The 15016-nt window shown below is 45.1% G+C and overlaps 1 protein-coding gene across 3 annotated transcripts in view; it reads right to left on the reverse strand.

Annotated features, from left to right (window-relative positions):
* Positions 1 to 15016, reverse strand: part of WDTC1 (WD and tetratricopeptide repeats 1) — a 42979-nt gene that overhangs the window by 25380 nt on the left and 2583 nt on the right. For 2 of the 3 annotated variants that reach the window (XM_005302003.5, XM_042844665.2), the window contains exons 2-4: positions 9606 to 9668; positions 4380 to 4527; positions 902 to 985 (exon numbers count right to left, since the gene is read on the reverse strand). In XM_005302003.5, coding sequence (XP_005302060.2) covers positions 902 to 985; positions 4380 to 4487 — 192 coding nt within the window. In that variant the 5' untranslated portion in view covers positions 4488 to 4527; positions 9606 to 9668. The remainder of the gene's footprint in view (positions 1 to 901; positions 986 to 4379; positions 4528 to 9605; positions 9669 to 15016) is intronic. The other variant, XM_005302004.5, reaches the window with a different exon arrangement.

The raw sequence follows: 15016 nt of genomic DNA on the forward strand, positions 1-15016 counted from the left end.
TTATGAGACAAGGACACAGCAAGCACCCCCACACAACTGGTTCTGATATAAACAGCTTTCCATTTCAGACACCCCTACCCACACCTCAGATAGGCACCTCCAGGAAAGAGAGGCATGCTCTAGCTTGTTGGGAAAAAGAATAATTTACAACTGGATACAATAGCAGCTCAGCCTTCAAGGCGAATGCAGAGATACTGCTGCACACAAGGAAAGGTGACTTTGTTTCAAAAGCTCTTGGCTAGGCTGAGAATCGTGTGCACAGATCCTTGGGGGATGCAGGGAAGATGCTTCTCAAAGGGAGGTAATGAAAGCGCATCTTGCATTTGGGTGAATGTGCAATATACTTCCAGCCTATCTAACAAAGGATTACAAAAGGAATGGCTGAAGTGCCTAATCAGCATTTCGGGAGGTTGCGGGGAGGGGAAATTTAGGGAGGAGAGGAAGATGGAGTTGAAGAGGGGTGTAGGAGGAAAAAACTGAATTTGTATGGGAAGACAAACTCAAAGATTTGTAATCTGTTTCAGGAGCATCAGACTGCAGTGTGACAATTCATTTATTGGTTTCTAAGGCACTTACTGCAGTCACAAATGTCATAGGAAGAAGTCAGGCCATCAGACTTAACTAGGAGAGGTTTGCCTATGTCAAAAACAACTATGACCAGGCTTAGTGCCTGTCCCGGGTACAAGATAGCTGATGTTGTAAGGTGCATTAGTAGAGTCCTATACACTAACTTACTACATGGTTCCTGGCTCTAGCATAGTGCTAGAAATGCCTCACATTGAGGAGACAAACCAGTGCTCTCTTAAGAGAGTGTAGAAGTCTATGGAGCTCAGACAGGTGTGTTATGCAGTTTAATGTGGAACAGGTAGGTAGTTTAGTTCTTCTTGCACTGCTCACTTACCTGCAACTCTGCTTCTAGGCCCAGGCGTCGGATGAATGGGTCAGTGACATGATAGTGCCGCTCAAAGCTGAGGGCGCCCTTCTCCTATGTGAAGGAAAACCACCACACTTACTACCGCAAGCACAGAACACTCCCATATCCCGAACATTGAAAACACACACAACCTCCCTCCCAAAATGGGCCATGGCACCAGCCAGATGCCTTTCCTCTGGCAAGGACACAGTTTTCTTATCAGCGTGAAGAACACTCATGCACAGGGTACTTTGCACTCTCCAGTTCAGAAAGAGAGCGAAGCCATCATTTCACCACTATTCGTGATAAAACCCCAAATGCCAGGCACAGGTCTGACACCTGACATAAGAATCAGGGTGACCCAAGGAAAAAAAAAAACAAAACACCACCACACCCACAGGGTTGCTTGTTTTATATTTTTTGCCAAAAAGATCCTCCTTCAAACTATTGGATGTAGGTCTGATCTTTTGGCAAGAACAGGCTGGAAACCAGAAGCTTCAAGTCACAGCTGAAGGATAAATGCAAGCACTAGATTAGAGCTATTCAGAAAAGCTACCATGACACATACAACCCTGTTTTGAAGAACCAAGTGTCATTTTACTACAAAATCCACACTTGCATTTTCACTGTTCCAAGGCTATTCTCAGTCTTCCCGAGATCTTTAACCGCTAGACAGGAGATAGTTGGGATATTGAACTGGACAGCCTTCTCTGACACAGACAGAGGAACAGAACGGAGGCATACAACTAGCACAGGCTGTTCCACAGAGAAGAGAACAGTTACCACAGTGCTGTGCCAATACAAATGAAGAGGCGGAAAATGCAGGACGATTATTTCTCTGTGTTCCTTAATGAGATCATAGATAGGTTAGTAGGTGGCTTGGATGAAGGGAGGCTAACTGCAGAGGCAGTATATTCCTAGTTACATCATATATGACCTTAACGCTGCATGTCATGAATAAAGAACAGGAGTACTTGTGGCACCTTAATGAATAAAGAGAGGCTCTATACTATTAAGCTTCTTATATAGACCTTGTCACGACAGTATCTGAGCCCCTTTCGGAAGTATGTTCAGCAACAAGAGCCACATCAGTCATGTATAGTTCTCTCTCCCCCACAAGAATAAATGTGTTTTTAGATAATTTAATAGAATACATGTATTACTGTTTATATTTGCAAAACTAAGCACCTTGCACTTGGAGCAGAAAGTTGCAGGGTCTGATGGTTAATTCCTGTGGAAGTTCATTCCACACTTCTGGATCGGCCCTGGAGAAAGCTCCACCACCATGTCCGAATGGGATCTACCCTTGTTGAGCATAGTTCAATTGTGCTTGAAGAGGAGAACTGGGCAGAGGGGTTGCCAACACCAATTCAACAGAGGTTCAGGGGCTGCTAAGGCATGATTGAGGGGTGGCTGGGCCAAAGTTGAGTGGCATTGTGACCCTGTGCACCAGAGCAAGTTGCCAACCAGTAGCACTACCCTGGTTGAAATTTGGGATAAAAGGTGTTTGTCCCCTACTAAATCAGCACAAGACAGTATTTTATTTAAATAAGGGACATCCCTTATAATACAGGACTGTTGGCAATCCTACTTGAAGTCCTTGCCTGGAGCTTTAGACAATCTTGTAGATATCCTGAGGCCAAACCACTGGGCACCTAACACTAGTCTAGAGAGTGTGGCAGAGCAGCAAGTGTATACTTTAGTGCAGTGGTTTTCAAATTACAGGTCCCAACCCAGTACTGGGTCGTGGAAGGCAAGGCACTGGGTCGCAGGGATTCTGGTCAGCACTGCCAACCGGAACGTTAAAAGTCCCGGCACGTCAGCGGTGCTGCCTGACTAAGGCAGGCTAGTCCCTACCTGTTCAGACACCGCACTGCGCCCTGGAAGCGGCCAGCAGCAGGTCCAGCTCCTAGGTGGGGGGGGGCATGGGGCTCTGTGCGCTGCCCCCACCCCAAGCATTAGCTCTGCACTCCCGTTGGCTGGGAACCGGCCAATGGGACTTCGGGGGGGGGGGGGGGGCAGCGATACCTACAGGCAAGAACCATGCGGAGGCGCTTGCATGTCTCCGCTTAGGAGATGGACCTGCTACTAGCCGCTTCCAGGGTGCGGCGTGGCCTGCAGTGCCAGGACAAGGCAGGAAGCCTGCTTTAGCACCCCTGCTGTGCCACTGACTGCTCACGCCCTCTGCCCCTGGCCCCACCCTGACTCCGCCCCCTCCCCGCCCCATTGGATCCCTCCACAAATCTCCACCCTGGCCCAGCCTCTTCCCCAAGCACTCCGCATTCCTCCTCCTCCCCCCTCCCTCCCAGGCTTGCGCGCCACTAAACAGCTGTTTTGCAAGCGCTGGGAGGGAGAAGCAGGATGCTCGGGGAGGAGGTGGAGTGGAGGTGAGCTTGGGCAGGTCAGGGAGCTGCCGGTGGGTGCAATTTTTCCCTGTGGGTACTCCAGCCCCAGAGCACCCACAGAGTTGGCACCTATGCCTGAGGTAAGCCTGCACCCCAACCCCATGCCCCAATCCCTTGCCTGCCCAAACCCGGAGCCCCCTCCTGCACCCCAAACCCCTCATCCCTGGCTCCACCCCACAGCCCTCATCCCCACATCCCAACCCTGAGCCCCTCCCACACCCCCAAAGCCCTCATCCCCAGCTCCACTGGGTCATGAGCATCAACAATTTTCTTCAACTGGGTCGCCAGAAAAAAAAAAAGTTTGAAAACCACTGCTTTAGTGGCCTACAATATGGCACCAACAATCAGGTTCCACTGCATTCCTCACTGTGGGCACAGGGCCATAATGCAGGAAATTAAGTCAGAGCATTGGATGTTCTGCCCTCCTGCTCAGTACCTAGCAAGGAGGCAGTGCTGGCATTATAATAATCTTGCATGTTTCATCCCATTCACTCGCAAACATTTATAAATTTAAGACACAAACTATTTAAATACCATCCTACAACTCCAAGACAATGGTCACGAGTGCCTTAGAAATACAAATACCAGCACTACACAACAGTTTAGGAAAGAAAAAAGTTTACGTGTTCAAAGGAAACTGCTCAGGAAGTTAAAGAATAGAATTGTCACAGCTGAAACTTGGCCAGAACTCAGAGGTTAACACCTCTAATCTACTAAAGGGATTTTAATTGATCACAAGTCACCAGAACCTCTTGCGTTTCATCCAAGATGGTAACTCCATCAGTACAGTATCCCCAACACTATGCTTGGGGACTAGTTCAGTATCTGCTCTGAAGGAAAGTGCCCTCCTACCTAATCCACAGCACAACTTCCTGCAGCAAAGTTTCCCAGCCAAGTGTGAATTCCGAGAGCTAACAAAAAAAAAATCACAGCAAGATGGGGGGGGTATGGCAGATCTTAGTTCTGTGAAGACTATTCCCACAGAAACTGCTCCAGCATGAACATGACGCTCTCCTTACCCATCCAACCAACCACAAATAAGAATCTTGGATGACACATACCTTGATCTGCCTGTGGATGAGGTCTCGAGTAATGTTTACTTTTGCCATCTTCTCACAGGGAGGCCGACAAAAGAAAGCTATAGGAGGCGCTGCAGTGCATCCAAGCATTCCAACAAAGCGGAGATCCACAGTAGAGACATTTAATTACCTACAAACAGAGAAAGAAAGACTTAACAGGTCATTTAGACACATGGCTAATTAAGTGTTGTCTCCAACTAATGGCAGCGCTGAGCTCCCTTCACAAAAAGAACTGGTGAGCCTCCACGTAGCTCAGGAATGAGAAGCAGCGACTCAGAAGGGAGATGGCTGACAATAAGAGGACAGAACAATTGTTTCTAGAGAAGCCCTGTCAGCAGCAGAGACCTTGAAAGTACTGAGGCTGTCAACGATGCAAATCTTGGGTCCCCCGGCCCCCAAACCAATCAGCGTAATAAGAGTACTTAGACTTTTGGGGCTAGTCTACACTAGAAGCGCTTCAGCGGCACAGCTATCCCGATGCAGTGCATCTGGTGAAGACGCTCCATGCTGACAGGAGGGAGCTCTTCCATCGGCATAATAAAACCACCTCTGTGAGAGGCAGTAGCTATGTCGGCAGGAAAAGCTGTGTAACTTACATCACTCGGGAGGTGGCTTATTCACACCCCTGAGCGACATTATACAGACATAAGTGATAGTGTGTACAAGCTCTTTCATATGTATGCTTTCTAGGCTTTTGCTTCTAGCCAGGAGGCTCCATTTTAAAAGGAAAACAAATTGCAACAGAATGCAACCGATTATCACTACATTTGATTATGAACAACAATAAATTACTAGAAGAGCTTAAGTGTTCCTTCGATATGATAAAGGCTAATTAGTGATCAGACATCACTGCCACCTTGACAGTCCAATGGTGACTTTTTGAATGCAAAAAGGGATCTGTTTTGAACAAACTAAACAAGATAATAAAGGTGGTTAATTTTCAGGGAGTAAATTAACAACTTGCCTAAAGGCTTTGAAATTTGAGTCTTAGCATAGGAATGTGAAATACATTCTTGTGTCTCAATCCTGTTCCCAACAGGAGGTTTAGCTGATGGAGTATAAATAAAACATCAGCTCCCAGTGAGGGTAACCTCATTCAATTACTAAGGATGCTGTACTTGTCACTGTTTCAATATTTCTAAACCCAGCTTTGAAAGTTCAGGTTTTAATATACATTCTATGTTACAGGGTACCAGAACTAAAGGTGACATTCTCTTTAACGAGAGTTCATGAGTACTAATCTAGCTTGCTCACCGTATACAACTCCAAATAATGGCAACATTAAGGATCTTATTTAAACCTGTAAGAATCAGGAAATGCTAAGCAGAAATTGAAATTCAGGCATAACAGGGAATGTTAGAACTCCTAAACGTGAACTTTTTTAGCAGAGTGTAGGAGTCGTTGATCAAATAAATAGGTCTTGTTGAGTGGGGTTGTGGAGAGAAGAAGAAACAAGGTGGGATAGCCTGTCACCCCAGAAGCCTGGGACCAATTCCTAGAATAGATCAGGAGAGACAATGAAGGTTATTGTCTTATTCTTACCTCTTTGCACACATCTTAAAACAAAATTTAGTAAATTCTGCACATCAAAAGTTCAGGGCTTGAAAGCAGAAGGTGCTGCAGATCAGGATGAGAAGAGGGGCGTTTGGACAACATGTCTGTACTGTATCTCGGTATGGCCAGTGCTACTGGGCCTTTGCTGAGCCTAGGCCGAGGCAGTCAATTTGCCACTACACATGCACACTCAATCCAGATTTTGTTTACACATGAAGTGATACCAGAAAGCTGGTGTGTATGCCCATTTAGAGACCTTACATTTTTAAGTGATCTTAACATTACCCATATTAATCCCACCTCCCAGACTCAGTGTTAAAAGGCAGCATTGTGAATGCACACAAGTCATCAATAGTTTAATCATCTTACCTCAAGGTTAGAAATATCAGATTAACTAACCAACCGCTGGTTATCCAGGCCAGTTTATCAACAATATTGATAAATTCCATAAGGGAATATAACATCATCTTCTATGGTTAGCCCAGAAGCAAACCCAGTGGCAACAAATAAGATTGTCACACTCTATTCCAGATACTTTGTGTGGAATGGAGATGGGGAGTTGGCTCCTACCTCCCCTTCTATGCCCAACACTGGGCAAGGGAGATCAGCCTGACTCAGCAACTCAGAGGCAGACACAGAACTGCAGGGCCCCCAGAAGCACAGGGCACCAAACCATTACTTGTGCCCAAGGCCAGTCCTGGGTGAAAAACATCAATGTGCAAAACAAGCTACTTTGTCAGAGAAACCAGTAAAGACTGTTTCCAGTCAGTCACTTTTCTGCTAGGCTTGGAGTGAAGATAAGAGAATTTCTACTGACTTCTCGGGGAAGGGAGCTTCAAGTTTTGACAGACTGACTTTTCAGCAGTAAGCTTTATCTGTGATCTTTCCCACAGTACCTCCGCAGGCAATCTTTCCAAGCAACGGGTCTCTACCTGCACTTCTTCCAGAGTCAATCTCCATGGTTTACTCAACTTTACACTGCCTTGCCATGCTACAAAACCCCCTATTCCCAGTGTACGGTCAGTACTCTGTACCCCTTTGCAGTCCCTCACGAGTGCACCCCTTCACTAATTACCTTCCCCTGCCTCTGGTGAGAGCCCCATGGTTCTACAACTCTTCCTGGGGCATCAGATCTCATTTCCAACAGCAGTAACATGACAGACCCAACTGGATTTGGCATCTACAAGACACTGACCTCCATGAACCTGTGACCAGTGGTAGATAGAGTGGTTTTGAAGCACTTTTTTCTAAACAAACATATGGTCCATTCACCCCAAGGTACATAGCACGTAGATAAAAGGGTTAGAATCCCAAGAGGTCTACACACCTGGGTCTTGCCTAAATCTTATCACTTCTTCAAAAACATAGGCGAGCCTGCCTGCCTCAGAAATGCCGCAGGGCCTCTGTCTCAGACCGACTGCCCCTGTTGCATTCTCTGCCTCTCAGTCTCTCCCCATGTAAGGCTTTCATAGAATCAGAAGTGTTTGACTGGAAGAGACCTCGCAAGGTCTTCTAGTCCAGTCCCCTGTATTATCTAGACCATCCCTGACAGGTGTTTGTCTAACCTGCTCTTAAAAATCTCCACTGATGGAGATTCCACAGCCTCACTAGGCAATTTATTCCAGTGTTTAACCACTCTGACAGAAAGTTTTTCCTAATGTCCAATCTGAATTGCTCTTGCTGCAATTTAAAAGTCCATTGCTTCTTGTCTTATCCTCAGAGGTTAAAGAGAACAATTTTTCTCCCTCCTCCTTGTAACAACCTTTTTTGAAAACTTGTGTCCCCTCAGTCTTTTTCGCCAGACAAAACAAACCCAATGTTTTTCAATTTTTTTTAGACCTTTAATCATTTTTGTTGCTCTCCTCTGGACTTTCTCCAATTTGTCAATCTTAACTGGACTATTGTGTCCAGTCTTGGACACCACATTTCAGGAGAGGCCTTATCAGCACAGAGTAAAGTGGAAGAATTACTTCTTGTGTCTTGCTTACAAGACTCCTGCTAATCCATCCCAGAATGATGTTCACTTTTTTTGCAGTGTTACACTGTTGACTAATTTAGCTTGGAATCTGCTATATCCCCCGGACCCCTTTCTGCAGTATTCTTTCCTAGGCAGTCATTTCCCATTTTGTATGTGTGCAATTAATTGTTCCTTCCTAAGTGGAGTACTTTGCATTTGTCTTTATTGAATTTCATCCTATTTACTTCAGACCATTTTGAATTTTAATCCTATCCTCAAAAGCACTTGTCACCCCTCCCAGCTTGGTATCACCCACAAACTTAATGGTATAATCTAAATAATTGATTAAGATATTAAACAGAACCGGACCCAGGACTGATCCCTGTTTCCCCCTAAGCAGCTACTGATCACTCCCCGCACTTCCCTTTTCCTCTCTAGACAGGGATTTTTAACGGTTTCATGTCCTTCTGATCTTAAGACCCCAGACCTGGAAAAATAAGCCTGTTACCTGCTGGAGTCAGGCATGTAAGCACTTCTAAATTAATAGCCCACCCATAGTTCTCTAAAGGATCCTTGAAGCATTTCTCCCCCCTCTCCCCCGAGGGGATAGCAGAGAGAGGTATAATACAGCCCAATGTCTGGAAGGTGAAGTGATTCAGACTGGAAAGAAGGCATACATTTTTAATTAATTAAAATTAAGAACTGGAACAACTTAACAAGGGTCATAGTGGATTCTCCATCACGGACCATTTTAAAATCAAGACTGGATGTTTTTCTAAAAGATCTGCTCTAGGAATTATTTTGGGGAAGTTCTACGGCCTGTGTTACACAGGAGGTCATATTACATCAACAGTTTTCAAACTGTGAGGCATACCCTCCATGGGGGGCGTGGAGGAATGTTCGGTGGGGCTCAGAGAGGAAGCGCCACCTCCACCCCCTGACTCACTTTAGTGGGCCACCCAGCCTGTGGGTCAGTATCAACGTCTCCATGCCCAGTGCTGGCTCCAGCCTTGGGAATCTCTCTCTTATCTCTAGTCATTGTATTGTTTCCTGCTTGTTCTAATAACCCCTTCACTCTGTGTGGTCAGTCGGAATGCCAAGCAGGTAAGCCGAAGTACACAAAAATATTCACAAAAATGCAGATTTCCCTCCTTCTCCACATAGACCAACACAAACTGGCATTTAGCCAAGAGTAGGGGACTTCCCAAATTCTGCAGCTTGCTAACAGTGGTCCAAGAAAGGCATTTACAGTCTCTTAGAAAGTTCCATTTCTGAGTAAATCTTCCCCCCACCCTCCCACAATTTTGAACATTCTGAACTACCAGTTCGCTGAAGGAGCACAGAGACAAGCCAGTTGTTCGCTATTTTTGTGAGAGTGGCCAGCTTTCGGGATTGAGTAATGAGATATGGAGCTTCTCAACTCATTTGACCATTCAAACTCCGCTCAGTTTTGCCGTAACCAGAACGGTGTTATGCTCAGCTGGCCAGCTGTTCGGTAGCTCGTTTGGGATGTCATAGTTTTGCTTTCAGTGGACAAGCATCCACATAACCGCCAATGAAGCCTTTTGTTAAGATTCTCAGAGCAGCCAACAGGGCTCAGCTACACTTTTGCCTGTACTGGTGGTCATTCCAGGGCATGATTTAGGAATATTAGTGGGACAGGGCACATAAAAGCCCCACTGCTTCCCATGCTGTACCTGTTCTGCAGCGATATGAAGAATTTCTGCCTTCAGGTCTGCCAATCCTGTGTATCATCAGTACTAAACGTTTAAAAAAAAAAAAAAAAGGGAAACTGGTAAGTTACTTTTACAACGAGATACGTGTCTTTGCTAAGGACTGTCCCAACTTAAAGTCACTATAACCACGGCACAAGTCTATAACGGAACAATTTGCAGTTCTATTAAATACCCCCGCCCATGCCCCTTATCCCGGAAAGGGCATTTGGCTGATACAAGAGCAAGAGGGGAGTGGCTTGGGACAAAATGGTCAAGCTGGAAAGCATGAGAGTAAGCAGTTTACTTTTGCCTAGTAAGAATTTGGTCTTGATTCTGAATTTTATAAGATTTTAAACACTGGTCTGGAAGAATTTTGTAAGTCTGTGTGTCTTGGAAGTGGTGGTGGTTTGGAGATAAAGTTTGAAAAATTGCTTTTTGCTTTCTTCATCTATCCCTTCTGAAGACCCGTTGAGCAATGAACCAAGCCTGCAAGATCCTAAATCCTTCAAGCGAACTTATTTTAAACTTAACATCTATCCAGTTGGACTGCAGGCCCTGAATGATCACCTATTGATTTGAGAAGGGGACTGGGAACCAGGAACTCCCAATTTCTAATCCTAAATCAGGCATGGTTTGTAGTCCTGGGAAAGTCAAAGAAAGTTAGGACTGGAAGAGACCTTGAGGGGTCATCTAGTCCAGCCCCCGGTACTGTACTGAGGCAGGACCAAGGACACCTAGATCATCTCTCAAAGGTGTTTGTTTACCTGTTCTTAAAAACCGTGGGGATTCCACAACCTCCCTTGGAAGCCTACTCCAGAGCTTAACTACCATTATAGTTTGAAAGTTTTTCTTAACATCTTACCTAAATTTCCCTTGCTACAGATTAAGCCGAATACTTCCTGTCCTACCTTCAGTGGATATGGAGAACAATTGACCATCATCCTCTTTGTAACAGCCCTTAATATATTTGAAGACTTATCAGGTTCCCCCTTCCCCCATTTTTTCCTCAAGACTAAACATGCCTAGTTTTTTTTTAACCTTTCTTCATAGGTCAGGTTCTCTAAACCTTTTATCATTTTTGTTGATCTCTTCTGGACTCCCTCCAATTTATCCACATCTTTCTTAAAGGGTGGCAGCGCTCAGAACTGGACAAAATATTCCAGTTGAGCCCTCACCAGTGTCAATAGAGCAGGACAATTACCCACCATGTCTTACATACAACACTCCTTTTAATACACCCCAGAACATTAGCCTTTTCCGCAACTGCATCATTGTTGAGTCATTCGATCTGTGATCCACTATAGCCCCCAGATCCTTTACAGCACTACTACTGCCTTGCCGGCTATTGCCCATTTTGTAATTGTGTATTTGATTTTTTCCTTCCTAAGCATAGTACTTTGCACTTGTCTTTATTACATTTCATGTTGTTGATTTCAGACCAGTTCTCCAATTTGTCAAGGTAGTTTTGAATTCTGAGCCTCTCCTTCAAGTAAAAGAAACCCCACAACCCCCAATTTGACATCATCCGCAAATCACAACCTCTGCCTCACTTTCGCCATATGTTTGATGCTTGCCTAACCCACAAGAGTGTTGCATGGGCTAGTTAGTGTTTAAAGTGCTTTGCAGATAATGAAGTGCTCATTATTAATAAACCAGAGTGCCAGTCTGCAAGCCATGCTATCTTACTCTTAAGATTTAAAGATAATAGTCCCTGATTAATTTAGAAACAGATCCCAAAATAAAGTTTAGATTAAGGCTTTTAAACCTTATGGATCTCCTGGGAAGTACATCTAAGGGCTTCTAATTATTCTTGGCCAAATGGTTACTGGATGTCCCACAAAAGGGCATGCACATTCGTTACCCCCAACAGAATGTATCAGTCAATGTATGTTTCTCTAGCAGCGGGTCTCTCGGCCCATGTGGCTCATAAAAAAGCATGTTTTGCGCCACCCCGGCTGGAATCTGTTTAAGAGCAAGCTGGTTTAATTTTGTTTATTTTATATATAGTTCTGTACCATATAGCTGGGAGTATTTTGTCGGAGTTTCTTGAATGTCCCCAGCATAATAATGCCCCACCGCAGTCTGCAGCTACAGCATCTCAAGCTATGTCCCAGATCAGGCTAAAAAAACTCAGATGGGACAGAGACTTTGCAGGAAAAACCAAGGTGCTCCAGGAACTACAGTGGGACCCAATACCTTATGGAAGAACCGTGGGCCATGCCTTGGAAGCCAGCTAACATACAGAACTATAAGGTGCATCGGACCTACTTTTACAAGGCTTGGCTTAATACAACCACATTTTTCTTCACCCCACCTATGACTCCAACTAGTTTCTACCATTTTCTTTCCTTTACTAGGAATCCTTTTTCATCCCCATCTCTTCGTTCACTTTGTTTCTTTCCCTACACTCCATATAGCATCCTCCACCGAGAGAGAAAGCACTAACTGAATTATTTTGTTACCTTAAGGTTCAGTTCAATATTAGCATCTCTGTCAGAGACAGATCAGAAAGTCTGATCTCCTCTGTTTTCCTGACCTCTCTCCTCTAAAAGAAGACATTTTTTCTGCTATGAGGTAGAAAAACTGGGTATGTCAAGGGATTAGTAGTGAGACAGAGCCTTCTCACCTTCAGGACCTGGGCTGGATTCAAACCAGTGACAATGGAGAATTAGTCACCTTTGGCTTTTCTATGGTGTGTGCAAAACAAGTGGGTGTGTTCCAGATCTGTTCCTAGTAGAGTATCCATGTCACAAAATAATCATCAGAATCTCCCCTCCCTGTTGGTAGTCTCAGAGAGACAAAGGGGCAAATGCATTTGTAACCTATTGCCCCCGAGCAGGCATTGGCATCTCTTGGGAAGAGAGGATTGCTCCCTACCATTGTGCCACATTCTAGGGTAAACTTATACTATTACTACCAATGCAATATCTGTGCTGGGGGTAACTTCACTCTGGGTACATGCAACATTGAACTCTTGTACTACTAAAAAACTAAAGCAATAGAAACAAGCCAGGGTATTAAGCCACATTGGAACATCTTTCCCATACAAACCTCATGCAGTTGTCCTTATGATCAACTCAGTTAATCCAGAACAGATTTTTCCTTTAATTACCTGCTGCTCACCGTTCCACAAAGTCTGGAAATACTGCAGATGGGATTTTATCCTTACACTCTTCCCCACCTGCACCCCAACTTCCCCATCCTCTGTAGCACTTTTTCATAATTCATAACAGAACAATCCTGCGCAAGTGATGCTCCACAACAGACAAGGTCTAAAAAGGCAGCTGACACTTTGCAATGTTTGATCTCTTAAAGTTTGCAGCCCAAAGTTAATGATCTGCAGAATCCTAGAGGCTTTGGCCTCACCAGCCTGTCAGTTAATGTTTGCGGAGTTACAATACTTCAGGAGCACAGACAGCAGCAGTTTCCTGGAAAGACACTCCCAAAGCACTCCACAAAAGAGTTACAAGATTTACCAGACTAGTTCACCCAACACTCTGTGCCTCCTTGGTCAACTCCAACTGTTCCCAACAGCAGGAAGTCACTACAGTCAAAATGCAGATAGCTGTAGGCCTTGATCTGTTTTTTAATCTGAGTCCTACTAGATTTTTGTATAAACAGCAGATTTAGTTTAACCCACTAACTAGCTTTCCTCCCCCAAAATCACCCACACCACTCTTATACAAAAGTTTCCTGTGAGCTTGACAGTTTTTGTATTTCAAAGTTAAAATCTGGTATCAGTGACTCTTCAAAAAAGTTCTGCCAATGCCAAGTGAATAGGAGTCCACTCGGAAACCACAGAGGTTGTCATTAAATGAGGGATCTAATCCCAAACCTTTTGGACATAATTCAGGGTTCTCAGACTGTAAATCCAAGGCCACACACACACACAGTCATTTTTTGATTTCTTCCTCTCCGTGGTCCTTTCAGAAATATGATTTATCTCAAGGAAAAACTTTCACGACCTTCCCCCTCACACAAACTATTTTCACCCACCCAACACAAACTGGTACAGTACTCACCAACGCACTAGCTCCACCCGCCTCTTTCTCCCATGCCTACCACAAGGTCATTGCTCCTTGATAAGATTCCCTTTTTACGAGACTTTGAAAGGTAGGGGAAATAAGCTAGCGGGGGGCAGAAACACAGCACGAGGTGCTGTCAGCAGCAGTCAACCCCTAGGGACAAGGGGAAAGAGAGAAGGGGACAGAGCTGCTATCTAACACTTCACCTATCTGGGCCATCAGCGAAAGAGGCTGGTTAGAATGGGATTGAGGCAGGTGGGAAAACAGCTAGGGATTTGGCAGCACCAGCTCACAACATGGAGGGGTTCTTAGCTTTCTGCCACTGGGGAGATGTGCCCAGAATGAAGCTAACCCACACAGATACAGCATGGGCAGCAATACTGCAAACTTACTCTAAATTGTACCCTTCCATGGCCACTCATCTCTGAACTGGCATAATCACCCTCTTGGGGTGAAAGGGGAGAATAAGAAGCACAACAACCCGTAGGTGCAAGTGGCTCATTGGCCTGGCAGAGGAAGGGGTCCAACAGCAGGAGCAACAAAGGCCTGGCAACCCCCAGGCAAAGTTTATCAATTCCAAGGCCAGGAGGAACCATCGTGCCCATCTGGTCTGATCTCCTGCATAACACAGGCCACAGAACTCCCTCAAAGTAATTCCTTTTGAGCTAGAACACATATCTTAAGAAAACATCCAGTCTTGGTTTAAAAGTTGCCAGTGACTGAGAATCCACCACAACCAGCGGTAAATTGCTTCAATGGTCAATCACTCTCACTGTTAAAAATGTATGCCTCATTTCCTATCTGAATTTGTCTAGCTTCACCTTCCAGCCCTTGGCTCTTGATATACCTTTGTCCGATAGACTGTAGAGCCCGTTATCAATATTTGTCCCCCAAGCAGGTACTTACAGAGATCTAACCACGTCTTAGTTTAAAGAGAAAGTTAACTAGATGGAGCTCCTTGAGCCCGCCACTACGAGGCATGTTTCCCAATCCTTTAATCATGTTGGGGCTCTTCTTGGAATTCTCTCTAACTGATCAACATCCTTCTTGAATGGTGGACATCAGAACTTAGACACAGGATTCCAGCAGCAGTCTCATCAGTGCCGAACACAGAAGTAAAATAACCTCTAGAAATCTGCTCGGGCCTAATTTTTAGGCCCAACCCAAACCAGAGAGGGTCGAGTAGTTTTTTGACCCTACCTTGACCCTTCCTACCAAAGGTGAGCCAACGCCACAGCTGCCATCACCCCCTCTTGCCCATGGGGTCAGCAGGGCAGTTTTATGTGCAGGTGGCTGCATGCCCAATTCCCCATCCACCACTGCCTGCTATGTGTGCACTGCAGAGTGAGAGGCCCTGCCACTCCTTGG

Source organism: Chrysemys picta, chromosome 23, assembly GCF_011386835.1.
Source record: "Chrysemys picta bellii isolate R12L10 chromosome 23, ASM1138683v2, whole genome shotgun sequence".
NCBI lineage: Eukaryota > Metazoa > Chordata > Testudines > Emydidae > Chrysemys > Chrysemys picta.